The sequence below is a fragment of the Balaenoptera physalus genome (genome assembly GCF_965194825.1).
Source record: "Balaenoptera physalus genome assembly, chromosome: 7".
Classification (NCBI taxonomy): domain Eukaryota; kingdom Metazoa; phylum Chordata; class Mammalia; order Artiodactyla; family Balaenopteridae; genus Balaenoptera; species Balaenoptera physalus.
Window position 1 is genome coordinate 8,532,362 of NC_138886.1, and position 26,149 is coordinate 8,558,510.

General features: G+C 48.4%; 2 protein-coding genes across 30 annotated transcripts in view; both read right to left on the minus strand.

The window, feature by feature from the left end:
* Window positions 1–11,771, minus strand: part of GARNL3 (GTPase activating Rap/RanGAP domain like 3) — a 154,204-nt gene extending 142,433 nt beyond the window's left edge. For 2 of the 4 annotated variants that reach the window (XM_082470063.1, XM_082470059.1), the window contains exon 1: window positions 11,296–11,487. In XM_082470063.1, the coding sequence (XP_082326189.1) occupies window positions 11,296–11,387 (92 nt within the window). In that variant the 5' untranslated portion in view covers window positions 11,388–11,487. Of the gene's footprint in view, window positions 1–11,295; window positions 11,611–11,754 lie in introns of those variants that run through there. The other 2 variants (XM_082470056.1, XM_082470058.1) reach the window with 2 other exon arrangements.
* A 1,647-nt stretch (window positions 11,772–13,418) lies between these two features.
* The window catches only part of RALGPS1 (Ral GEF with PH domain and SH3 binding motif 1), a 296,025-nt gene continuing 283,294 nt past the window's right edge, over window positions 13,419–26,149 (minus strand). For 13 of the 26 annotated variants that reach the window (XM_082470080.1, XM_082470079.1, XM_082470087.1 and 10 more), the window contains 6 exons: window positions 25,838–25,943; window positions 24,017–24,109; window positions 23,737–23,842; window positions 21,885–21,976; window positions 21,275–21,340; window positions 13,419–14,697 (listed from right to left, as the gene is read on the minus strand). In XM_082470080.1, coding sequence (XP_082326206.1) covers window positions 14,638–14,697; window positions 21,275–21,340; window positions 21,885–21,976; window positions 23,737–23,842; window positions 24,017–24,109; window positions 25,838–25,943 — 523 coding nt within the window. In that variant the 3' untranslated portion in view covers window positions 13,419–14,637. Of the gene's footprint in view, window positions 18,873–21,274; window positions 21,341–21,884; window positions 21,977–23,736; window positions 23,843–24,016; window positions 24,110–25,837; window positions 25,944–26,149 lie in introns of all 26 variants that reach the window. The other 13 variants (XM_082470081.1, XM_082470078.1, XM_082470073.1 and 10 more) reach the window with 8 other exon arrangements.

Genomic DNA, 26,149 nt, shown 5'->3' on the forward strand with positions numbered 1-26,149 from the left:
TTTTTCCTTTGGGGAATCACTTCCTTGTGGTCTCTATGAAGTGATCTAACCCCTCAGTTCTGGGTTGGGCACATGACCCAGGCCCAGCCAATTAGCATGTTTTACCCCCTTCTGGCCAAAATGATTGGTTCACAGATGAGCAGAGAACCCAAGAGATCCAACGAATGTCAAGCCTGGGACGTGCCCTAGAACCTTTGAGAAAGAGGTAATATCTTTCTGCTGGGATTGTCCATTGATAGAAAGTAATCCTGGACTCATTCATTTTCTTTGCCTCCAAGAGGAAAGACCTTGAGGATAAGGTCAACCCAGAAAATGAAGAAAGATTACTGATGACATTATTTGAACACCTGGATCTATCCTCTCCTAAAGCTTGGTCTCCCCCAGCATTCTGCAGTTGCATGAACCGATGATTCTCCTCTGCTTGACATTCATAGCCTTTGATAATCTTTTTAAAAATTTTAACAACTGGTAAGGCACTAATCAGAAAAGGTGCAGTGTGTTACTAGTCCTGCTTGTGGCTGAAGGAGAACTGTTCAATGGTGATTACAACTGGGTAGCCAGGAGTAGGAATCACTCGACCACAATCCAAGCCACCACTTTTCACCTGGTATCAGAGCCACAGGCACTGCCTACTGCAAGTGGCTATGAAAGCAGAATTATGAATGATGGCTGGTAAGTATAATGAGGCAAGATTTGACTTCACTATTAGGGAAAGATAATAGAGTTGCCCAATAACAAAAAGGCTTGCAGTAGTGGGTTCCCTGACCTTAGATGTAATAAGCAGAAGTTGGATGACCAGCTGCAAGTGTTGTTGTAGAAAAGATTCCTGTATTATCCTAGAGGAGTGGTTTTCAAAATATGTCCCTGAGCCAGCAGTACTGGCATTACTTGTGAGCTTGTTAGAAATACAATTCATAGACCCACCCTGACCTAGGAAATCAGAATCTTGGGGGGGGTGGGGGAGGGGCAGAAAACGGTCTTAAGAAGCCCTCCTGGTGATTCTCATATATGTCAGGTTTGAGAACCACTATATTAGACTTGAGAGCACTGGTTCTCAAACACAGTTTCCTAAGCCCCCATCCCCAGAGATTCTGACTGAGTAAATTTAGGGTTGGGCTTGAGAATTTGCATTTCTAACAAGTTCCCAGGTGATGCTGATGCTGCTGACCCGGGGACCACACTTTAAGTACCACTGTCTGCGAGGCTGACCTAAGAGATGTCTAAAGTTCCATTCAATGTTGAGATTCTTTGACCTTGAGGATTTACGCTGCAAATCCAGTCCTACTACGTAACCCTGTTAATGCTTTGGTTCACATGTGGTCTGGCTCCACGAAGTGTTGGCAGCCAAAATGACACAGCTCAGCAAGAGAGGAGTACTTTAAAATAACTCAGGTTCATCACAAAGTCACAAAAGATAACAGATATATTTCTTAAAATATATCTTAGAGCAACAAAAACAATAGGGAAACCTATTAGCCACACTCAGACAAAGTAGGTGTTTCTGCACCCCCTACAGGTTTTTATTTAGGCAGTCCTAACCAGTGCCCTGTGGACCTATTGTCCTTTGTCTCAATCCCTCTTTTCCTAAATCTACAGCTCAAAACACTACAAAAAAGCAAGGCAGGACCTTGCTCTGAGGGCAGGGGAAGAGGAAAAACTGAATGGGCAAAGCTAGAATTTTAATGAGGCATGGGAAGGGAAAGGTTGAGAACCTTCACATAAACATTAATCATTTTTGTCCATAACAGTTATGATTTAGTAACGCTTTGTGCCAGACACTGTTTTTAGCACTTTGCACAAATCAGTTCACTTAAAGCTCACATCAATATTGTGAGAGCGGTATTACTGTCATTTTACAAATGAGTTAACCAAGACTCAGAGGGGTTAAGCAACTTGTCCAAGGCCACACACACAGCAAGCGAAAAGTCAGAAACCTGAACCCAGGTCTGTGTCACTCCAAAGCCCTTTTTCTTGAACACAGCCTGATATGCCTTCCTACAAAATGAGGACAAACACATCTAGGGCAAGTGGCTTCACAGCATCAGCGTCTGGCCCTATGGCCTCCAGGTTTCCCAGCTAGTCCTCCTCACTGCCACCTGCTCGGAGGCCTCTTGCCTGGGCCCCTCCTTGCTCCTTTGTGTTCATTATGTGTTGTGTCTGCCCACCAGTTTTCGGAGCTGATACAGCACTGGTCCCCACCCCCCAGGCCGCAGACCGGTTTTGGTCCTCGGCCTGTTAGGAACCGGGCCGCACAGCGGGAGGCGAGCGGCGAGTGAGCGAGCAAGGCTTCATCTGCCGCTCCCCATCGCTTGCATTACCACCTGAACCATCCGCCCCAACCCTGGTCCGTGGAAAAATTGTCTTCCACGAAACTGGTCCCTGGTGCCAAAAAGGTTGGGGACCACTGTGATACAGGATAGTCAGCAAAGACAGTTGCCATCCTGAAATAATGCCTTTTTTGCCTTGATGTCACCAAGATGATTGAGTAAATATGGTTAAACCAGATTCTGGAAGGCCGTAAACACAAGGCAGCGGCATTTAAACTTGACACAATAGGAAATGAGAAGTAGTGGAGGACTTTTGGAGTAAGGGAGGCTAATCGGGCAACACACCCACAAATTAGGCCAAGGCTCTCTCCCCTGGCTGTCCATCACAATCACCTGCATCCCACACCCCATTACCACCCTGGACTTTCTGGAACAATAGGCCAGGAGGAGGGACCCACACACTTGCATGGTTAAGATGTTTCACAGGTGACTGTTCTTCATTGGCCCTAAAAGTCCACGATGTCAGCCCAATACAAGACAGCTCTTAATATTTCTCACTTAAAAGTGAGAGGATTTGGATTAATGGATTAAAGAGGTAATTTTTTTTTAAAGCAACAGAAACATTAGGAGAAACTGTAGATGAACATTTATCTTTTTAAGTCAGGGAGGCCTTTTCTAACTAAGCATAAACAGGAGGAATAAATTAGTAGATTTGACTAAACTTAAAAAAAAATGATAATAAAGTCTATCAAAAAAACACCATAAAGAAAGCTAAAAGGCAAATAATGAAGTGCAAAAAATATTTGCTACAGAAGGTGGAGTCAAGATGGTGGTGCGGGAAGATGCGGAGTTAGCATCTCCCCACAACTAGGGCGCCTGCCGGCCGCTGGTGGGAAACTCTGACATCCAAGGAGATGGGAAGAACCCCAAAGTGAACTGGTAGGACACAGGGGGACTGAGGGGGGAAGAGAAGTGGAGGCCAGACAAGATCTGTGCCCCTGAGGCTGGGGAGATCAGGAGAGGCAGGTGTGAGGGGCCCTCCCCGGCCGGAGGAGCAGGAGAGGAGAAGAGCGCGTTTGCCCTGCCCACTTGAGCCCAAGGAGCCTGCTGGGCTCCCAGGTGAGGTCCCCTGCCCTCTGAGACCAGGGGTGGGGGGCACAACTGGGCCCCTTCTGTTCCTTGAGCCTAAGACTCACCCCCCACAGTCCCCAGGGCCTTTTCCAGTCCCGTGGGTCCTAAGCATAGGCCCCGCCCAACACCCAAACCTTGCAAAAAAATATGTCACACATGAAGGAGCAAGGTAAAAACCCACAAACCAAATAGATAAAGAGGAAATAGGCAATTTACCTGAAAAAGAATTCAGAGTAATGATAGTAAAGATGATCCAGAATCTCAGAAATAGAATGGAGGCACGGATTGAGAAAATACAAGAAATGTTTAAAAAGATCTGGAAGAACTAAAGAACAAACAAACAGAGATGAACAACACAATAACTGAAATGAAAAATACACTAGAAGGCATCAATAACAGAATAACTGAGGCAGACGAACGAATAAGTGAGCTGGAAGACAAAATGGTGGAAATAATGCCGAGGAGCAGAATAAAAAAAAAAGAATGAAAAGAATTGAAGACAATCTCAGAGACCACTGGGACAACACTAAACGCACCAACATTCGAATTATAGGGGTCCCAGAAGAAGAAGAGAAAAAGAAAGGGTCTGAGAAAATATTTGAAGAGATTATAGTAGAAAACTTCCCTAACATGGGAAAGGAAAGAGTCACCCAAGTCCAGGAAGCACAGAGAGTCCCATACAGGATAAACTCTAGGAAAAACACACCAAGACACATATTAATCAAACTAACAAAAATTAAATTCAAAGAAAAAATATTAAAAGGAGCAAGGGAAAAACAAAAAATAACATACAAAGGAATCCCCATAAGGTTATCAGCTGATTTTTCAGCAGAAACTCTGCAGGCCAGAAGGGAGTGGCAGGATATACTTAAAGTGATGAAAGAGAAGAACCTACAACAAAGATTACTCTACCCAGCAAGGATCTCATTCAGATTCGATGGAGAAGTCAAAAGCTTTTCAGACAAGCAAAAGATAAGAGAATTCAGCACCACCAAACCAGCTTTACAACAAATGCTAAAAGAACTTCTCTAGATGGGAAACACAAGAGAAGGAAAAGACCCACAAAACAAACCCAAAACAATTAAGAAAATGGTAATAGGAACATACATATCGATAATAACATTGTAAATGGATTAAATGCCCCAACCAAAAGACACAGACTGGCTGAATGGATACAAAAACAAGACCCATATATATGCTATCTACAAGAGGCCCACTTCAGACCTAGGGACACATACAGACTGAAAGTGAGGGGATTGGAAAAAGATATTCCATGCAAATGGAAATCAAAAGAAAGCTGGAGTAGCAATACTTGCATCAGATAAAATAGACTTAAAATAAAGACTGTTACAAGAGATAAGGAGGGACACTACATAATGATCAAGGGATTAATCCAAGAAGAAGAAATAACAATTAAATGTTTATGCACCCAACATAGGAGTATCTCAATACATAAGGCAAATGCTAATAACCATGAAAGGAAATCAACAGTAAGACAATAATAGTAGGGGACTTTAACACCCCACTTACACCAATGGACAGATCATCCAAACAGAAAATAAATAAGGAAACACAAGCTTTAAATGACACAATAGAACAGATAGATCTAATTGATATTAATAGAACATTCCACCCGAAATTGGCAGAATACACTTTCTTCTCAAGTGCACATGGAACATTCTCCAGGATAGATCACATCTTGGGTCACAAATCAAGCCTTGGAAAATTTAAGAAAATTGAAATTGTATCAAGCATCTTTTCTGACCACAATGCTATGAGATTGGAAATCAGTTACAGGAAAAAAAAAACTGTAAAAAACACAAATACATGGAGGTTAAACAGTGCACTAGTAAATAACCAAGAGATCACTGAATAAATCAAAGAAGAAATTAAAAAATACATAGAAACAAATGACAATGAAAACACGACGATCCAAAACCTATGGGATGCAGCAAAAGCAGTTCTAAGAGGGTAGTTTATAGCAATACAATGTCACCTCAAGAAACAAGAAAAATCTCAAATAAACAAACTAAACCTACACTTAAAACAACTAGAAAAGAACAACAAAGAAAACCCAAAGTCAGTAGAAGAAATCATAAAGATCAGAGCTAAATAAAGGAAATAGAAATGAAGAAAACAATAGCAAAGATCAATAAAACTAAAAGCTCATTCTTTGAGAAGATAAAATTGATAAACCCTTAGCCAGACTCATCAAGAAAAGAAGGGAGAGGACACAAATCAATAAAAATAGAAATGAAAAAGGAGAAATCACAACTGACACTTCAGAAATACAAAGGATTTTAAGAGACTACTACAAACAACTATATGCCAGTAAAATGGACAACCAGGAAGAAATGGACAAATTCTTGGAAAGGTACAATTTTCCAAGACTGAAACACCAAGAATTAGAAAATATAAACAGACCTATCACAAGTAATGAAATTGAAACCATAATTAAAAATCTTCCAGCAAACAAAAGTCCAGGACCAGATGGCTTTACAGGAGAATTCTATCAAACATTTAAAGAAGCACTAACACTGATCCTTCTCAAACTCTTCCAAAATATAGCAGAGGGAGGAACACTCCCAAACTCATTCTACGAGGCCACCATCACCCTGATACCAAAACCAGACAAAGGTGTTACAGAAAAAGAAAACTACAGGACAATATCTCTGATGAACATAGATGCACAAATCCTAAACAAAATACTAGCAAACAGAATCCAACAACACATTAAAAGGATCATACACCATGATTTATCCCAGGGATGCAAGGATTCTTCAATATATGCAAATCAATCAATGCGATACACCACATTAACAAATTAAGGAATAAAAACCATATGATCCTCTCAATAGATGCAGAAAAAGCTTTTGACAAAATTCAACACCAATTTATGATAAAAACTCTCCAGAAAATGGGCATAGAGGGAACCTACGTCAACATAATAAAGGCCATATATGACAAACCCACAGCAAGCATCATACTCAATGGTGAAAAACTGAAAGCATTTCAGCTAAGATCAGGAACAAGACAAGGATGTTCACTCTCGCCACTCTTATTCAACATAGTTTTGGAAGTCCTAGCCACAGCAATCAGAGAAGAAAAAGAAATAAAAAGAATACAAATTGGAAAAGAAGAAGTAAAACTGTCACTGTTTACTGATGACACGACACTATACATAGAAAATCCTAAAGATGCCACCAGGAAACTACTAGAACTAATCAATGAATTTGGTAAGGTTGCAGGATACAAAATTAATGCACAGAAATCTCTGGCATTCCTATAAACCAACAACAAAAAATCAGAAAGAAAATCTAAGGAAACACTCCTATTTACCACTGCAACAAGAAGAATAAAATACCTAGGAATAAACCTGCCTAAGAAGGTGAAAGACTTGTACTCAAAAAACTATAAAACATTGATGAAAGAAATCAAAGATGACATAAACAAATGGAGAAATATACCATGTTCTTGGATTGGAAGAATCAATATTGTGAAAATGACTATACTACCCAAAGCAATCTACAGATTCAATGCAATCCCTATCAAACTATCAATGGCATTCTTCACAGAATTAGAACAAAAAATTTTACAATTCGTACAGAAACACAAAAGACCCCGAATAGCCGAAGCAATCTTGAAAAAGAAAAATAGAGTTGGAGGAATCAGGCTCCCTGACTTCAAACTATACCACAAAGCTACAGTAATCAAGACAGTATGGTACTGGTACAAAAACAGAAATATAGATCAATGGTACAAGGTAGAATGCCCAGAGAAAAACCCACGCACATATGGGCACCTAATTTATGACAAAGGAGGCAAGAACATACAATGGAGAAAAGACAGCCTCTTCAATAGGTGGTGCTGGGAAAACTGGACAGCTACATGTAAAAGAATGAAATTAAAACACTCCCTAACACCATACACAAAAATAAACTCCAAATGGATTAAAGACTTAAATGTAAGACCAGACACTATAAAACTCTTAGAGGAAAACACAGGAAAAACACTCTTTGACATAAACCACAGCAAGATCTTTTTTGACCCACCTCCTAGAGTTTCGGAAATAAAAACAAAAATAAACACATGGGACTTAATTAAATTTAAAAGCTTTTCCAAAGCAAAGGAAACCATAAACAAGACAAAAAGACAACCCTCAGAATGGGAGAAAATATTTGCCAATGAAACAACAGACAAAGGATTAATCTCCAAATATACAAACAGCTCATGGAGCTCAATATCAAAAAAACAAACAATCCAGTTAAAAAATGGGTGGAAGACCTAAATAGACATTTCACCAAGGAAGACATACAGATGGCCAAGAGGCACATGAAAAGATGCTCAACATCACTAATTATTAGAGAAATGCAAATCAAAACTACAATGAGGTATCACTTCACGCCAGTCAGAATGGCCATTATCAAAAAATCTACAAACAATAAATGCTGGAAAGGGTGTGGTGAAAAGGGAACCCTCCTGCACTGTTGGTGGGAATGTAAATTGATACAACCACTATGGAAAACAGTATGGAGGTTCCTTAAAAAACTAAAAACAGAACTACTATATGACTCAGCAATTCCACTATTGGGGCATATTCCCTGAGAAAACCATAATTCAAAAAGAGTCATGTACCACAATGTTCATTGCAGCACTATTTACAATAGCCAGGACATGGAACCAACCTAAATGTCCATCGACAGATGAATGGATAAAGAAGATGTGGCACATATATACAATGGAATATTACTCAGCCATAAAAAGAAACGAAATTGAGTTATTTGTAGTAAGGTGGATGGACCTAGAGTCTGTCATACAGAGTGAAGTAAGTTAGGAAGAGAAAAACAAATACCGTATGCTAAGGCATATATATGGAATCTAAAAAAATTAAAAATAAAAATGGTACTGAGAACCTAGTTGCAGGGCAGGAATAAAGAGGTAGACATAGAGAATGGACTTGATGACGTGGGGTGGGAGGGCGAAGCTGGGGCGAAGTGAGAGTAGCATCGACATATATACACTACGGAATGTAAAATAGTTGGCTGGTGGGAAGCAGCAGCATAGCACAGGGAGATCAGCTGGGTGCTTTGCGATGCCCTAGAGGGGTGGGATAGGGAGGATGGGAGGCAGGCTCAAGAGGGAGGGGATATGGGGACATGTGTATGCATATGGCTGATTCGCTTTGTTGTGCAATAGAAACTAACACAGTATTGTGAAGCAATTATACTCCAATAAAGATCTATTAAAAACAAATTAAAGTAGTTGGAAAAAAAAATTTGCTACATATTTGACAAAATAATTAATTCCCTTAATAAATAAAAAGTGCTTCAATTCAATAAGGAAAAGATAAATATTCCAAAGGAAAAATGGACAAAGTACATTATATGTATTTCATTTGAAGAAGAAATACAAATTATGAATAAATGTGAGAAAAAAGTTTCACCTCACTACTAAACATGGAAATTCAAGTTAAAACAAGGTATCACTTTGGCAAATATTTATAAATGATAATGCCTAGCAGTGAGGATGAGAAAAAACAGGCACATTTATATGCTCTTGGGAGAACTATAAACTGGCACAACTTTCTGGCGGGCAATTTGGCCTTATGCTTCAAAAGCCTTTAAAATGTTCATTTTCTGGGATCCAATAATCTCTATCACTTCTCTGAATTTATCTTAAGGAGATGATTACCTCTTACAGACTCATACACAGACTAATGTACATGGATTCAATGTGTCTTTAGTACGAGTGAGAAACTGGTAATAAACTGCATGTACAATAATAAAGGATGGGTTAAATACATTGTCTTCCAACAAACAAATTATTTTTATAATCACAAAAATGGTAATCATTATTTCTATGGCTTATATGATAATATCATGGAGTGTTAAATAGAGGGAAACACCTTTGGAGGCCGAGAAGTCATTTAGTCTTTCAGGTGTAACGTCATGAAGACAAAGGAGGGGGTGGTAAAAGTGAGAGTTCAGAGGAAGAGAGAAATCTTCTAAACCAGTGCTGTGCAATATTGGAAACATTAGTCATATGTGGCTATTTAAATTTAAATTAAAGTTAAATAAAATTTAAAATTCATTTCCTTAGTTGCATGAGCCATATTTCAGGAGCTCAATACCCACAGACGGCTAGTGGTTACAGTATCAGACAGGATGGGCTATAGAATGCCTCCATTATCACAGAAAGTTCTATTGGACAGTGCTGCTCTAAACATTCTACCTCAGGCCTGGATCCAGCTTTTGACTCATCTCTTCAGCCTCATCTCTTGGTGCACTTTCCAACCTGCATGCTCCAGCAACAAGAGTGTAAGCATCAGAAGGGCAGAGACCATATTTGCCTGGTGCTCCTGGTCTAGTGGGGGAGAGGTGTTATCCGGGTAATTATACACAGTGGTGTGTAGACTAGCCGTCAGTGTGTAGATTGTTGATACAGCACAGAGCTCAGGCCGGGGTTCAGGGAAGACTTCCCAGAGGAGGGGTCGGCGTTACCCAAAAAGTAAAGACAAGACTATTCTAAGTAGAGAAAAGAGCATAGTATGAGTAAAGGCACAGATGAGAGATAGCACAGCATAAGGGAAGAATTACCAGCTGGTCAGGCATTTATTTATTCAAGACATAGTAAATGCCTGTGATGGGCCAGGCCTGAGCCAGCCTCCAAGGACAGAGCAGTGAACAGCTATGGTCCCTGTCCTCAGGATGCTTATAATCTCATCTGGTACTGCTGGAGCACCAAGGGTGAGGTGAGGTGACAAGGGCCTGGCATCTCATATTAAGGGTCCTGTTTTTTATCCTAGCAATTGAACCCTCTTTTCTGCCACAGGGAGGGCCAGAGTCCCACTTCCTATCTTTCTCCCCTTCCTCTGCCCCAGTCCCCATCGCGGCCCTGGGAGATGGAGAGCTCCTGGGAGGGGGGAGGGGAGGTAAGGCATGGGAGGGGCACAGTGGACAGTGCAGTAAGACTCTTCCAGCGGCCAATGAGAATGTGGATTTGAGACGTGGAAGAATAAAGACGGGAAGTGTAGTTGGGGGGCTGCTGGAGTATTCTAGAAGGGACCAGGGACTGAAAAATGGGAGGGCCCACTTCAGTGACGTTGGAGCGGGAGAAGACACTCCAAGTTAAGGAAATGCCCTCTGAGGGAAGGAATCTCGCCGAGCAGAGGGAGAGCCACCGAGCGCGGCGGGGGAGGGCGTGTCTTCCGGGCAAGGTTCCAGGGAGAAGAAGGACCCGGACACATCAGGCGAGTTCCCCAAGCCAAAGGAAGCGGGCGGGAGGGGCACGGGCACCCCTGGCAGAGGAAAGGCATCGGCGGGTCAGAGGGGCAGGAGGGGCCGGGCATGTCGGGGGCCACCAGCCAGGATGGGCGGGGCCATGAGGCAGCAGGTGTGCGTTACCTGGGGAGCCAGGCTAGGAAGGCTGGAGCTGGCCTGCGTCCTGGGGCAGCTCAGAGGGACTCCCCGGGGAGGGAGACCTACCTCCCTTGGACTTTAGGGGGGCTATTTCCCGACCTTGTCCTTGAGCATTTACAAGAGTCGGTCAGGGCAAATTCTCCACAGCCCGAAATCCGCCTATAGCCACGGCTTTGCTCGGGGCCTGCCAAGGGACCGACGCTTTGGGGGCGTCTCGTCGGGTCTGGATTCCCGACTCTCGTCAGGTGCTTCTCTGGGGCAACCCCCTCCCGCACCTGCCGCTCGGACAGCCCAGCCCCCTTCGACTCCCGGCCGCTGTGCTCAGGCTCCTCGCCCGATCTCTTCAGACCACCACCTAAGCCGAGACCCCTTCCCCCGCCGCGACCTCGCGGCCCTCGGTCCCCTCAGACGGCCACCCCCCACGTGGCCGGCTCCCCACTTCCGCCCCTCCCGGCCGCACCCCTCCCGGGCCGCTGTACCTGGGGCTCTCGAAGCTGCACCCCCTGCGCCGCAGCGCCGCCCTCTTCTGCCGCAGGAGCGCAGCGGCCGCCCCGCCGGGCTCTGGCTCCATCGCCCCGGGCGGGGGCCACGGGCTCGGGCGCACTCGGGTGGGCTCGGGCCTCGGCGGGGCTCGGCGCGCCGCTCGGCTCGCGCGCCGCAGCCCACGCCCCGCCCCGCGCGCCTCTGCCCGGCCTAGGCCCCGCCCTGGCTCCGCCCCTAACTTCGGTCCAGCCGCTCCGTGCCCGTCGGCGGGATCTAGGCCCCGCCCTGGACCCGCCCTAAGGCTCAGTCCCGCCCACTCTGTGCTCCTCAGCCAGGTCCAGACCCCGCACAACCCCGCCCCGAACTGCGGCCCAGCCCACTTCGCGCCTCTCAGCCAGGTCCAGACCCCACCCCAGCTCCGCCCCGCACTCCAGCCACGCCCCTCCCGCACAGACCTCGCGGGGTTCCCTGTGCGGGCTGTCAGCACCTCTGCTAGGCCCACAAGCCTAAAATGCCACCCCATCCTCAGCTCCGTACAGTCTACGGCCTCTCCCCTCCCGCTCCGTGGCCCTCAGCACCGACCCAGGCCCCACCCACGTACCCTCCCACTACTGAGCTCTCGCGCGCGGCCTCCGCCCTCACCCCAAGGGTCGGTTCCTCAGAGAGTCGCCCCTCCACATCTCAGTACCTCTCGGCCCTTTCTAACGTAGCACCGTCCTCTCTTAGGGCCGCCTTTCCCCGTGCCCCAACCATAGGCAAGGCCCTGCTTTTTCTCTCCAAAGCGCCCCCTCTCCCCCCCTCGACAGTGCCGGCCAAGCTCAAGCTCCCAGCCCTGCTCAACCCAGCCCGGACAGTCCCCGCCCACAGCACCGCCTCCGCATGTGGCCCCGCCCACTCCACCTCACCTCCGCGGGTGCCCTGGCCCTGGCCTGCTGGCTACATTCCCGGGTATGATGTCGGCCCTCGAGGCTAAATAGGAATTCTACCTGGAGTTTGCGTTAGCTCGCCGATCTCTCCATCCATCAAAAGGAGGTACTGCTTTCTCCAAGTGTTGTTTGTGGTGCCTATCGCAGTGAGGCTGAGGGGCTGGAGATTTGCAGGCTACCAGTTGTGAGCTGAAGTCTTGACTTCATCACTTTCCTGCACCGTCAGATGCATCCATCTCACAGCCCTCGAACACTGCCCTGGGGCTGAGGGCAGCGACCCCATCCGGGTAAAGCTGTGGGTCATTGTACCATCTAAGTCGTGAGGAGCAGGTGAGCTAGGGCCCCTCAGCCAGCGGGGCTTGTCATAGCTAGGGAGGTGTGGCTATACTGGCCCGGAACCGGGGTGGTGGAGCGGAGGCTGCGGAGTGTGTGTGCAGGAGCCTGAGCTTGGAGAATCGGCCGCTGCAGCTTTGGAAGGCACTAGCTGGGAAGCTGAGGCAGGCGGGGCCAGGGGTCCCCATGATCATCTTGGATCATGTCACCCCCTGGTGCACACTCCCTCAATAACTTCAAGGTGCTTTCCCAGAAGGCCTGGACTCCTTCACTGCCGGACATTCCAATAGAGAAGCCAGTCTGGAGGGAGAATGCAGGGGACAGAAAAGATGTAGGGGGCTTCCCATTTCTCCTTCCTGCCCCTTGAGACTTCACCTTCGTCCTCCCCTCAGGTTTCCATGGGACAATCCTTGTAAGACAGTGCCCCCTCTTCTCTTAAGCAAGCCAGAGTGGGTTTCTGGGTTTTGCCTAGCATCATGAACTCCCCTCAACATATCTTTTCAGACTGGGATCCCACTGCTCCCCCAAATCCTTTACTCAGTGAGACTGGGTTGCTTGCCTCCCCAAACTCATCCCGCTCCTTCTCTTCTGTCTTCCTGCCTCTCCCACCCACCCTGTGTTCAGCGATCTCTGAAATGACTCTCCAAATGCCCCTGCCCTCTAAAGCGTCCCCCAATCCCCCAGGTCCCTCCCCGGAGTGCCCACAGCACTGACTCTGTCCCTCCCTGAGGGCACTGCTCCTGTATGTCATTTATGTTCTAGTAACCTCTTAGCTGAGCGCCCATACCTCCTTCACGTCTGTGTCTGGCACAGCAACTGTCGCTAAACAAACGCACGTGACTTTAATAAGTTGAGCAATATTCATTGGAAAACACATTTAATTTCAAAGTAAACAAAAATGTTTACACTAAACTATTTAATTAGTGAAACAATTATTATCAGTGTAACAAGCTGAAAAATACAGCAACTTGATACAAGACTGAGGTAACAAAATACTTCACCAAAAATCTAAAGAATCCCACAGAGGGCTGATGTTCAGTGGTTACTGTGGATGAGACAATTCACAAGAATTAGGGAAAGTCCTTACACAACTGCATGCAGGGGGTCTGCCGGGAAAAAAGACAGCCCAGGAGAGTGCAACAGATTGAACAAGAGACAAATTAAAATGTAAAAATTGATTTTCAACTTACTTTGAATAATACGTAAGAAATTGAAAACTACTCTCTATGCAACATTTTGAATGCTAAGTGGAAAACCATGCATTTTGGCACAAAATTTATTGAAGATTTTACCATACTAATAAATTAATCACTATTGTTTCATTATTGAATGGTCACAGTCATTCAGAAATGGACAAAGAGATGAGTGGTTATAGAACCGACAGGTGATCCATCGTTGCTGCTGCGAGCAGGGGTTTCGGGGCTGCCCGTGGCGCACACACACTGGTGCAGCACCAGCGGCGAGGTGGTCCATGGGACGAGTTCTCGACACCCAAGGAAATGCAGCTCTCACTCATGCTGTGCTTGTTTTTAACATTGAAATTAAAACCAAAAAACCTCTGAAGTAAATACTGTGAGCATTCTGACCCTACCCTCTGGTTCCACCTCGGAGTCCTCACTGTGTTCAGCTGTAGCTCTGTGCCAACCAGTCACTAGGACAGCAACTGGACTCACAAGTCAAAGGCTATTCAGTCTGTTGAGCTTCTTGAAGCCTTTCTGGAGGAATCTGCACCTGGTTCCTACCCTGTGCTAGGAGGGAGGCAGGGTCTTGCTGGGAGAGAGGAAATGGCATGGTGAAGATGATTTGTTCGTTGAGGGGTCAGCTCCATGAGGGCAGGGCTTGGGTTTGTCTTGTTCTCAGACATTTCTGTCCTGGGTAGAGCCTGGCACACAGGAAGCACTCACAAGGGATGAGAATCAATGGATGAATGGGTGGTTTCACACAGAGGATCTGTTATTTCAGAGGGACTCTTGTAGTTTTGTTTTGTTTTTTTTTTTTCCTTTTTAAAACATGAAGTCACCCAACATGCAGAATGATGTGGGGCTGATTAAAGTGATTCATGAAAGTCAGGTTGTGTTTTTAGCAACGTTCACCTGGTTCTAAGCAACAGTAACGTGGATCCAGAGCTCTAGACTCCGCCTGTGGAATGAAAGCGGACCCTGCTTGCAAATGACTTCCCGTTTTCATGGACCATTTTTCCACCTGTACAATGGCATCCTAAAGGATACACTTCTTGGGCTTGGGAGGTGGGAGGAAGACGATGAAAGAAATACTGGCCATATTGGTAAGAAGAAAAAACACTTTATAAACTCAGTTGGCAAGAGAGAGCGGGTTCCTTCGTAAACAGAATCCCTTCAAGTGTCTTCTCTTTAGGGTCCACAGGGGGCAGGGTGATGAATGGGCAGGCTTCTTCAGGGAGGGAAGGGAGGCCACACTGTCCCACTGGGCACGCTCAGAACAATATTTCTACTGCTTTCCACCAAATCTATCCTCCACGAAGTTTCAGTTGTCAGAATGCACTTGGCTGACCTTGAGTTACAAAACGTGTTGGACTGAGAGGGGTGAAAATTACTCCCAGGGAGAGGGGAGTGAGCTGTGAGGGCGGCATCATGAGGATACCAGCTACCTACTCCACAGTTTGTAGATAGCATTCTATAACTTTCATCCTGGGGTGCCATGATCTCTTTGCTTAACAAAAATGATACAACATATGCATGCAAGACACATGACCTTCAATGTTTTCACAGACATTTGTGCACCATGGCTAGTCAAAGAGCAAGACCCAGAAATGCTACCTTCCAGGGCCAGAATCCACCCGGGGACTTTCCCCTTTGGGGTTTTGTGCCTGTCCCCCTCTGTCCCCGGCTTGCAGGCCTCCTCACCTGCAGCTTGAGGGACAAACCAACGCTAGAAAGACAATCAGTACTTAACTCACATGCTTGGCCCTGAGCCCCTGCTGGGAGAGAGCCAAGTGCCTTACAGCCTCATCTGCAGGACTCTTCTGGTAAGTTCAAGGTTCTTACCAGTTCTACGAGAATCCAAGCTAGGAATGTTTCCGGGAGGGGACATGGGATCAATCTCAATTTTAGTGAGAAGACTAGACACTTTGAAAAGAATTGCAATTGTGCTATTTCAAAATTAGGCTCAGAGGAAAACATTTGTAAAGACAAGGAAAATCTGTAAAGCGCAGGAAAGTACCTGATTTAGTGTAAGTCTGAAATTTTGAGGTTTTTGGATTGGCTTCTATAATTTCATGTCAGAAAAACCAGGACAGTTTGAAGAGTAGAGAAATTCAAGGAAAGTAGTCTTCTAATTTCATTCAAACTTAAGACTTAAAAAAAATTAACAGGTAGAATCAGATTCAATGTAAGTTAAAGCGTTAATACTGCATGGTTCTGGTGAGAGATGTTTGGAGTGTCTGCTGTATTCATTCAGCCTCCAGATGCTAATTTGAGCAGTTGTTGGTATGAATTAGGTGCATGCATTCGACCCCAGCTGCGGGAGGGTGTGCGAAGCACCGATGACCAAGGTTTGCTGGCCTCAATTTCACCATCTGGAGTTTCTCCTGGCATGAAAGTATTCTAGATTTTGCTCTGAAGGAGGGTTAGTTACGGAGCATAGTAAGACTCAACCACAAAATAAGACCCTGATGACAATTACTCTCCTCACCAATTCATCTGAATTTTCAGAAAAGTGGTCACCGTTTGATCAAAATACAGTGGTGGGTCCTTTGGTAGTTCTTAAGTCGACCTATTATTACAGTTTATTGGTTAAGATGTTGTTTTGAAGCATCTTGCCCAGAAACTCTTAAGAGTAGTTTGGTGTCTGATCAGTGTGAGCTCTGAAACCACAACAGCAACAAGGACCCAGAAACTCAGTCTCTTTCAGAAAATCATTAAGAGTTTCCTTCTCAGAATTAGAACACCCATATTAAAAAAAAAGAGAGGGGGGGGGGAAAGAGAGGGAGGGAGAGGGAAGGAGAGAGGGTGGGGAAGGGCTGAAGGGAGAAGCTATGGTGATAAAGCTACCATAAATAAAGCTAATTTTTATTCATTACTTTAAATAAAAATGTATTTGTGCAAAATAAAAGTCACTTAAAAGTATGACAAGGAGTGACAGATGAAGGACATTGTTCACCTGAAGAGCTCTCAGCCAAAAGCAGAGCTCGGACCGTCCCCTCCCCAGGGCTTTGCTCTCGTCACCACGGTCGTCAACAATTGTGCCCTTGGACTTGGATGATGGAGAACTTGCTGGTGACTGTGTTTAGGGGCAAGAATGGGGGAGCTTAAGGCCTCAGTGTCACTCAGCTCCCCAGTGTAATCAAGAATCCCAGTGGCCCTGCCCTGGCAGTGGAGGCAAAGGGGTGAGAAGATGGGAGCAAAAGCCTTGCTCGGCGGGGAGAGGTCGGTGCAAAGTAGCTTCTGAGCAGCCGGTCAGGTCACCGTGCGCGCAGGCGGCCTCGAGAAGCTGGCAGAAAGCGTCACGACTTCCCATGCTGACCCGGGGGCGGGGGGAGGGGTGAGAAGAGCGGGGCCTTCAGACCCTGCGGGAGGGGGGCTGGGAGGAAGCAAGCAGGCCAGTGCCGGCCCAGTCCACGGTCCTGAAGCTGGGTCTTGCCTCAGAAGAGCCGACGGCAACAAGGCCTGGAAGGGCCCCAGGGGCCCAGGGATCAGGCCTTCCGGATGAATAGCACCCATAGGAACAGAAAACAAGACACAATTTAAGGCATTGTTTGTTTACAGTAAAAGAATGCGAGGGACCCTTAACACAGGAGGAATCTGGGCTCTCACTCTGACCTTCCTCGGTGGACCAGCCTATCACTTAAGGTTAAAGCAGGGCCTCAAAGAGAATGAAGTGTGTGATGTCACGAGTCTTGTGCCAAAATGCATGTTTCTCGGAGAGTCCACGCTCGCTCGCTTGCACGCACACAGACACGGCACGCACACGCAGAGGACGCTTCGGGGTTGTACAAAATCTGAGGCAGCCCTGTGGGCGAGCGACCTGGCACACCGGAGCCAGTCCCCGCCTGTCCCTTCCCTCCAGCCCTCACGCGGGGGGACGCTGTCCACTCTTTTGTGCAGGAAAAAGCACTGGGGACCCAACGTGGGACGGATGCTCTCTGGTCGCAGCAGCAGCTGGTGGACGGATGAGGGCCCAGGGAGGGAGGACGGGTTGTACAGTCTGGGGACCCATCGTGGCCCCGTGAGGTGGTGCTGCAGAACGGGGGTCATGGGGGTGGCTGGGCATCGGCAGGCGGACCCCCGCACCGGTGGAGCCCTCTGGACTGTGAGGCCTCGGCCGTGTCCCCTCGAGTCCAGCTCTGAGTCTCCCAGCACCCCACCAAAGGCCTGTGCCCCGGACACGCGCTTCGCCACCAGTCCCAGGCCGGCTCCCAGAGGCCTCTGAAGTCACGCTAAGTCCTGCAGAGACTTATTCAAATGACATAAGGTTTGCAGGTACCTAGAAGAGAAAGCTCAGCCTCTTGTCAAAGTTCTGACCTTTCAGGAGGGGACGGGGGTGGTCCCTAAGGGAAGGGTTCAGGCCTCTCCCAGTCAGTCTGTGAATGAGTGGGTGGTGGGGGAAGGGGAGAGGGCACAGCAGTGATACCAGCCACCACGTGTTACGGGGCTGCTGTGTGCCAGGCAAGGCTCTGAGTACCGCATCTGTATTGTGTCCTGAGTCCTCACAACAACCCCAGGAGGCAGGTACTGGAATTATCCCCATTAAAAAGATGAGGAAACTGAGGCTTAGAGAGGTGAAGTACACAGCGGGTGAGTGACAGGGCTAAGACACCAGTGCCCACGCTCTCAACCTCTATCCTTGGGTCAAAGCACAAGTGCATTTGGAGTGGAGAGCTGACCAATCCTGTAGGATAAGCACATGCCTCTGGAGAGGAGAGGGGGTGGTTAGCGGGTGGCAGGAGTTGGCAAGTGGAAGCACAAGGAGAAGGGGGAAATTTGGGGATATCGGGAACCCCAAGGCTTCCCATGCTGTGTCCCCAGGCCCAGATCCCAGCTACCTTTACCGGGGAGACCACCAGCCCCAAGGTAAGGGTGTTTCTCCCTCCCCTCAAAGCTGTGGACATGCCCCCAGCCCCAGGCCTCCTCCCCCGGCACTGCCGTGGGGTTCCAGGAAATTTGATGAGAAACAATTTCATCAAAAACAAATCCATCTTGGTGGCAATTTGGTCAAAATGATGAATTGGAAAAAAACGCATGTCCTTGCACTGGGAGACAGTTATAAGAACGGTCACAGCAGCACTGTTCAGAATAGCCAAAAGCAGGAAATCATTCTTGGGATCACGGACAGAAGAACTGATAAAAAAAATTACAAGTAAATGAATGACAGCTATGCACACTGACATAGAGGAATCTTAGGAACATACTGTAGGAGAAAAGCAAGTCACAGAAGAAACTATACAGTTATGGTCCTATTCTTTAAAAAAAAGTTTTAAAAAATGTACCCCAGACAATACATTAAGGAATCAAATACATGTGTTCACATTTTAAAGGAATGGTAAACAAACAAATCAGGAGAGTGTTTATGGGGCATAGGTGAGCAGGAGGGAGACAGAATTAGGAAGAAGCCCTTGGGAGGGAGGTGTTCCGAGGACTGGGGAGGTCCTGCCTTTAGACTGGGTGGTAGGTACACGAGTGTTTGCTTTATTGCTGTGGTTTACACCTTACACATATGCTATCAACAAAGTTTAAGTGTATTCAGTGCTAGCACACACAACTTTAAGAAATGCAGTTCCACAAAAAAGAAAAGTCATCTTAGTCACTGAGATTTTCTACAGGAGTAGATGCATTTCTGTAATGACTTCATCGGAGCCCCATACCATCACATGCAGGTAGTGTGGCTTATTTCAATAAGCCTCTGCTGTGGAATATTTAGTTTTGCCAATTTTTTCTTATTACATAAAGCAGAGGGTGGGAACATTTGTTTGAAAGTAAATTAGAAATAAAAAGGGAAAAAAGTAGAAAAAATAGAAGACCTTCTCCCTTAGGTCTAAAAACTGGACAAAAATACTTAAACGTTGCCAAAGCTTGTTGTGGTACACCACGTTTGCCAGACGTGAAATTCAGTCCATTTGTCCTTCTGACCAAACACCTCCTCTACCAAGTGGGTTTGACCCAGTTCCCTGCTACCTGCTGCGCAGCTGCTGCTACCCTGGGGCTGCCTCCACCCCCAGAGAGCCAGTGGACACTTGCTCAGGGCAACCATCCCTGCTCCCGGCTGCCCCCCACCAGTGCCACGACTGTCACCATGGAGCAGACACCAAGGCCCTGCCTCTCTCTCCGCCCCACCATCTGTGTGGCCCACCTCAGTCCTTGTCACTCCTCCAGGTCACCTGTGTGTGGCAGGTGAGCTCCAGCGCACTGTGCTCTCAGAGTGGCCCTCAGAGCTAAGGAGGGGCCCCAGGCATGCACGGAGTGACCAGGGCAGAGGAGGTCAGGACGCTCTTCCTCTCTTAAGGCAGCACCTTGTTCATCGCCTTGAGGTAACCATCAACCAAAGACCCTGGTCTCCCCATCGTGGAGATGAGCAGTTACATTTGCTTAAGCACAAAACACACTCTAGAGACCGCAGAGCTGTAGTTTCTTGTACGTCATTTTAGAAATTTTTTGGGCACCGACATGCATATAATAAATATGCACGTGTATTTTAATACAAATGAGATTGCCCTTACGCGTGTTTTTACACTTTACTTTTTCACTTATGTCTTGGAGCCCCTTTCAGGTGATCACACACAGATCGGGGGTACACAATAGGGGTTTACTGAGGGTCGCTGAGTTTCCAGGTGCTTTTTTTTCTCTTTCTATTAAGGACAATGCTGCAGTGAACATTCTCACCGTACACCTGTGTGTGCGTGTGTGAGCATATGCCCCAGACAAATTTCTAGCAAGTGAGTTGAGGGACTCGAATGCGATTTATTTTCAGTTTCCCTGTGGTGCCTCAAGTTTATCCCTTTATCAGTCTTGTCCTACTGTTTTAGTTTGTCGAGGACTTTCTGCTAATCTCGCCATCTCGCTTCTTATCGTGTAGAATTTGATCAGCTTGTTACATGTGTCCTCATCGATGTTACAGATGAAAATCCTGAATAGGCCCAAACTGAGCACAGAATCATGGGACACACCACTAGAGACCTCCCTCTGCTTTATGAGAACCGCTTTGAGGGGCCAGGAGGTCTGTGACTGTGCTGTGACCAGCACCATGGCAGCCCCTGCCCTCCCGGCCTCACACGCCTGCTGTGAACTCGGCACCACCTTCCTCCTCCTCGAAGCTGCCACCATCTATCCCAGCCCTGGCGCTCTCTCTCCAGACGGAGGAGAGGGACCCGGCTCCCCAGCCCCCTCTTCAAGCTCATCCCTGGGGAACAGGTCAGGGAAGCTCAGTGCTCCTGGCCCCAGCAGCCCACCCGCTGCCCGGGCTGGTGGGAGGGCTGAGCAGCCACCCCTCTCGCAAGCCTGGACAGCAGAGGCTGTGCTTCCAGGCCTTTGGCTCGACGGCAGGAGGCTGAGCAAGCCAGGTCCCCGCCGCCCCCCCCCACCCCCCAGGAAGCATGCGGCGGGAGATCTCAGGGCCCGCAAGTACAGACTCTGGTGTCAGGCAGACCGGGGTTAGATCTTACTCACCATGGGGCCTTAAACAAGTGTCTGCCACTTTCTGAGCCTCAGTGTCCTCAGCATAAAACGGAGACGGTATGGGAACCTACCTCACAGGGATGTTGGGAGGATTCGGCCAATTCCTGCACGTAAAGCATTTCTCCTGAAGCCTGGTCCTGGGAGGGGCAGCAGCGGGGGGCGGGAGCAGAGCCTCAGGCAGGCATGGCGGACCAGAGGTCCTATTGGTTCAAGCATGCCAAGGGGCCGGACAGCCCCACTCACCAGCAGCCATGGTTGCTTCTCAACAAATGAGCTATTATTATCGTTATTGCTAAGGGTTGTCGGGGGCAGGGAGGCCCTTTTGTCAGGTTGGAGTATGCCCATGAATCAACTTTCGGGGGGTGACCTCAGTAGATGCTGTAGCCTGACCCTTGGGGCACTATCCTACCTGTAACCTATCTCTGATGGATGTTTCTGTGGCGTTTCCTTTAGTAGGAAAGACACAGGGGCCAGATTCAAAGTTCTAGTCTGAAGCTGGGCTTAGTTCCAAGAGGGGCAGGGGGTGCCCTGTCTCATGGGAAAAGGCTGATCAAAAGAGGGCGCCTGGGAGCTTAGCTGATAGGCTCTGGGGGAAGGAGGGAGGTGTGTTTTCTATGGACCCTTAGTCCCGAGGGTGGGAGAGGGTATTTTAGGTAACAAACAGGACTTTGGTGACTTTACCTGAGGCCTGTTGCTTTTACATGCGTCATCCAAATGCTTGTGCCACAGTATTGCATGAAACCGGGAACCAGTCTGGAACTTGTAAACATTGCCTGATGGGTAGAAAACCACTGGTTAAGAGGAAGGTCACATGGGAGGGTCTGTCTGTGAGTGTGGCGTGAAGATAAACATGGACCTGGGGAACTAAACTAGGGAAGGTCAGGAGCAGCCCAAGGCAAGCTCGGGGCATGTAGAGGAGGAGGGTCCCGTGCTCCCCGCCTGTCTCTTTGGACCAGGGCTCTTAACCATTTTTCCGGCCATGGTGCCTTTGGCTCTGGTGAAGCCTGTGGACCCTTCTCAGAATTATGTTTCAAATGCATAAAATAAAATACAAAGAAAATCAATAATACTGAAATACAGTTACCAAACTGCTAAAAAATAAATGAGTGATATCATTCTCTACGTGCTTATTTATGAATGCGCTAATGACAAGATCTGGGGGCAGGTCTGATACTGTACTGTAACTGCAAAGAGTTGAACAAAAATGCTATTCTAAGATATCTGCAATAATACGTGATATGAAAATACCCGTGGTTTCTCTTGCAGATAAAATCACAGGTATCGTGAACATTCTAGTTAGTAGTTTAATACTTATAATTAAAGGAATTAGAGGTCATGGAAAACACCCAAGTTCACAGACCTTTTGCATTCTATCCATGGACCTATGCCACCTGCTGTGTCATATTTCCCTCTGCTTGGGGACAGTGCTTTCCTCTGGGCTCAGCCCCAAGAATGGCCTGTGGACCCCATGACCATACAGTCTTTAAGTCAAGCTGGTATAGGTACAACCTTAACTTCCTAAAGAAACCACCTCTAATCTGGTCCCAGAGCCTTGCGGAAGAAACTCAAATGGTAACCAGCCTGAGGAAACACTATGACGTGTGCGTAGCCGTACGTGGTTCAATCACTCAAAAGCAGAGCAGAGGACTTGGCTCCTCTCCATTCCCCGGGCTCCTTGAGGCTCTCACTTCTTTAATTCCCAGCTAACAACATTCAAACCCTGATCCTCCAACAGCACCATCATCTGCATTACCTGGGAGTTTGTTAGAAATATAGAATCTTGGTCTCCACCCCAGATCCACTGAATCCAAATCTGAATTTTTACAAGATCCCTGGGCAATCGTATGTACATGAACCCTGCATTAGAACATTCCTGTGAAGGTGTGAAGATGCTCAGGGTCCTTACAGCTCCAGTGAACTTGCCTAGCTAGGAGACCCAGGAAAGCCGGGGTTTTGTCACGTGATATAGGCTACCGAGGAGGCTAGCATGGCCTATTCTGAACCTCAGTGCAGAACCTCTCCTTCTTCGCAGCATGGTCATGGGGGAAGAATAAAACCAGGAGGAACCGGGAGATGACTGGGCAAGTGAAAGTTGGAGCTTTTATAGAAGGGTTCTTCTCTGATTTGGCCTTGGAGCAGGACACTGCCGGAGTCTCACGGCACAGGCAATGCCGGGGTGTCCTTGAAATCTCCCAACACCCAAGACTCCTCCAGCCGTAGGGTCACTGCCTCATCCAGCGCTATGTTATTCATTCCAGGACCCTGAGGCTAGAGTTCCAGGGGTGATGGGCCCCAGTAGCCATAGGTGAAAAGGATTCCGGCTGCCACGTGCCATGCACACTGCTCAGTGGACACGCCCACCACGATCTAAGCAGCTTTTGTGGACCAACAAGGGACCCTGTGAACATCAGAACCTAAAGCAAAAGGAAAGCAGCAGCCTCAGAAGTCCCTACTGTTTCAAAACGCACATTTAGCAGCGGAAGAAAGAGGGTAGAGAGAAGCTGCAGGCACCCAGCGCCGGCCTGCTGCCCACCTTTGTCGGGGTTATTCAGCTGGAAGATGTCCGGGTGCTCAGGGTCGTCGGGCAGCTGCACCATCCAGCCCACGACGGAGACCTTTTTGCCAGGTGTGGATTTATACTGCGGAGGAACGACAGCATAGCCGTGAGGCCCACACCCACCGCTCCCCAAGGAAGGCCGACCTGGGCCAGGCAAGGTTCCTTCCACTCCCGCCGCCTTGCCCACCTCCACCCACCCCCCTGCACTTCGCACCAAACGAAGTGCCAGCACAGAGAGGCCTTTCGTGGAACGTACGTGCTTTCTGTCTGTGCCCCTCAAGGACTTGGCTCCGTAGTACAGGAGGGTGGATCCTGAGAGTATGACCCAGTACCTGGTCCACGAGGACAGCTGCAGAGGCAGAGTGACAATGTCACAAGTGGAGGGCCAGAGTCCCCCACTGCCTGACTAGAGACCCAGCTACACGGGTGGAAAGGGGGGGCCCCTCCTCCCGAGCGGTGCCAGCGCAGGCCTCATCTCGTCCCTGCCCGCCACCCCTCAGCGCCGCTCCTCCAGGACCCAGAGGAGGGAGACCCCTCAGCAGCTCGTCAGCCCTAAGCCCTCGCTCTCCTTTACTCCAAGAGCCTTTCCTTTTCCCACCTTGTTTAGGGCAGTGCCAAGGCATAACTTCTATGTATTCAGGTGACCTGAACCTAAGAATGTCTTGGGGAAAAAGAGTTTTAAAACACGGACAAGCTAAACCATAACCTAGAAGAACCACAGTGTCTGTGATGGGGTGCCCTGGCTGCGAGCGGATGGCAGCGCTTTGAAAGCATGTATGGCTAGAAGTCGGGACGCCTGGCAGGACCAAGCTGCAGGTGTGGCTTTTGTTTCTCCAGGCATGAAGCAGGCTGCTCTGCACCACGACCTACAAGGCTCCTCTTCACACTGGCGGGGGCGGTGGGGGGGGTTGGTGGGGGAACTGCGTCACCTCAGATGGTGAAAGCACTGGCTTTCAGACTTTTTGACGACACCCACAGGTGTGTACAACACACGTGCATATGTATGTTGAACTGAAAGAAGCTTCATGAAACAATATTCACTTTTATTATGTGTAAGAAACTCCGACATTTTCCAGTCTATTCTATCCTACTCAGAAATATGGGTCATGACCCCCTGGATTAACGTCATCGCTCACCAGCGGGCCAACCAGCATCTGGAAAATAGTGTCTCGCTCTGGCCTCAGAATGACTGGAGCCTGGACTCTGGGTACAGGAGGGCAGCAAGCAGGTCTGTACAGCAGACCAGATATAGGGCCTCACGTTGCAGGATGCTTTGTGACACGCTGGGTCCAAGGGACAGAGTGTGGCCCAGGGCTGGGATGAAGACTCTTCCCCTCACCCAAGAACCACCTAGCACCCGAAGACAGGGGAGCTTCTAGAGCAGCACCTGGGCTAGGGGCCTGGCATCTTCACACTGGGCGTCAGTAGGAGGGGGCATCTCCAAGTGGCTTTGTGGGCAGTGGGCAGGGGCAAGCAGCAGCCAGGGCAGGAGAGGAAGGCCAGAGCAGACACGGGCAGATGCTGCCTGGAGATGCAGCTCACAGGCGGGCTTGCAGGCAGCTTGCCATGGACGCTCGTAGAACGAACAAAGAGGTCTTGGCAAGCGGCTGAGGGGTCATGGAGCCAGGGACATCTGGGTTCAGCACATGGTGACCCAGTGGCTGGTGGGGGAGCCTGAGAGGCCTCCTGATTTCTCGTCCCTGTCCTTTCCACCACGCGTTTCATGATGCTGCCGAAGGGGGAGGGGATCTGCATCGGGATACCACCCAGGCCGTGCTGCCTGTCTCAGGCACAGTACCCACCCTGACTCCCAGGGTCTCCAGGCCTCCACCTGCCCTCAAGATAATCGCACAGTCCCATTCACTGCCTGCTCACTGTGTGCAGGGCCACACACGTGACAGTCCTGCCAAGTCCTCCAGGATGTAGGGACTATTTTATCCCAATTTACAGATGTGGAAACTGAGGCCCTGCCCACTCAGTGGCACAACTGGACTGGAATCCTGGTTGGCCGGTCTCTGGAGCCCACGCCCTCCCTGCTGCCCATGCCGCCTCTGGACAGATGTGCCTCTGCACTCACCGCGGGCTTCCGTCCTTCCTTGAGCAGAGTTTTCCTTCTCAGAGGCCCCTCCATGGTGGGGACTGCTGCCGAGCTCCCCAGTGTACAGATGCACGGGCCGGTGGGGCTGCGGGGGAGACCACCAGTCAGACATCGCCTTTGAGGAGCTGAGGTCAGGCACCCTCTCACCCACTGGGGCCCAAGGGTCCCCCACTGCTGGGTCCATAATGGCGCCACAGGACAAGTACTCAACAGTGCTGGGCAAGGCTGGGGAGGGGAGGGCCCCGAGGGCCCGGAAAACCTGAAGGACGGTGGCCTTGGGCTCACCCACAG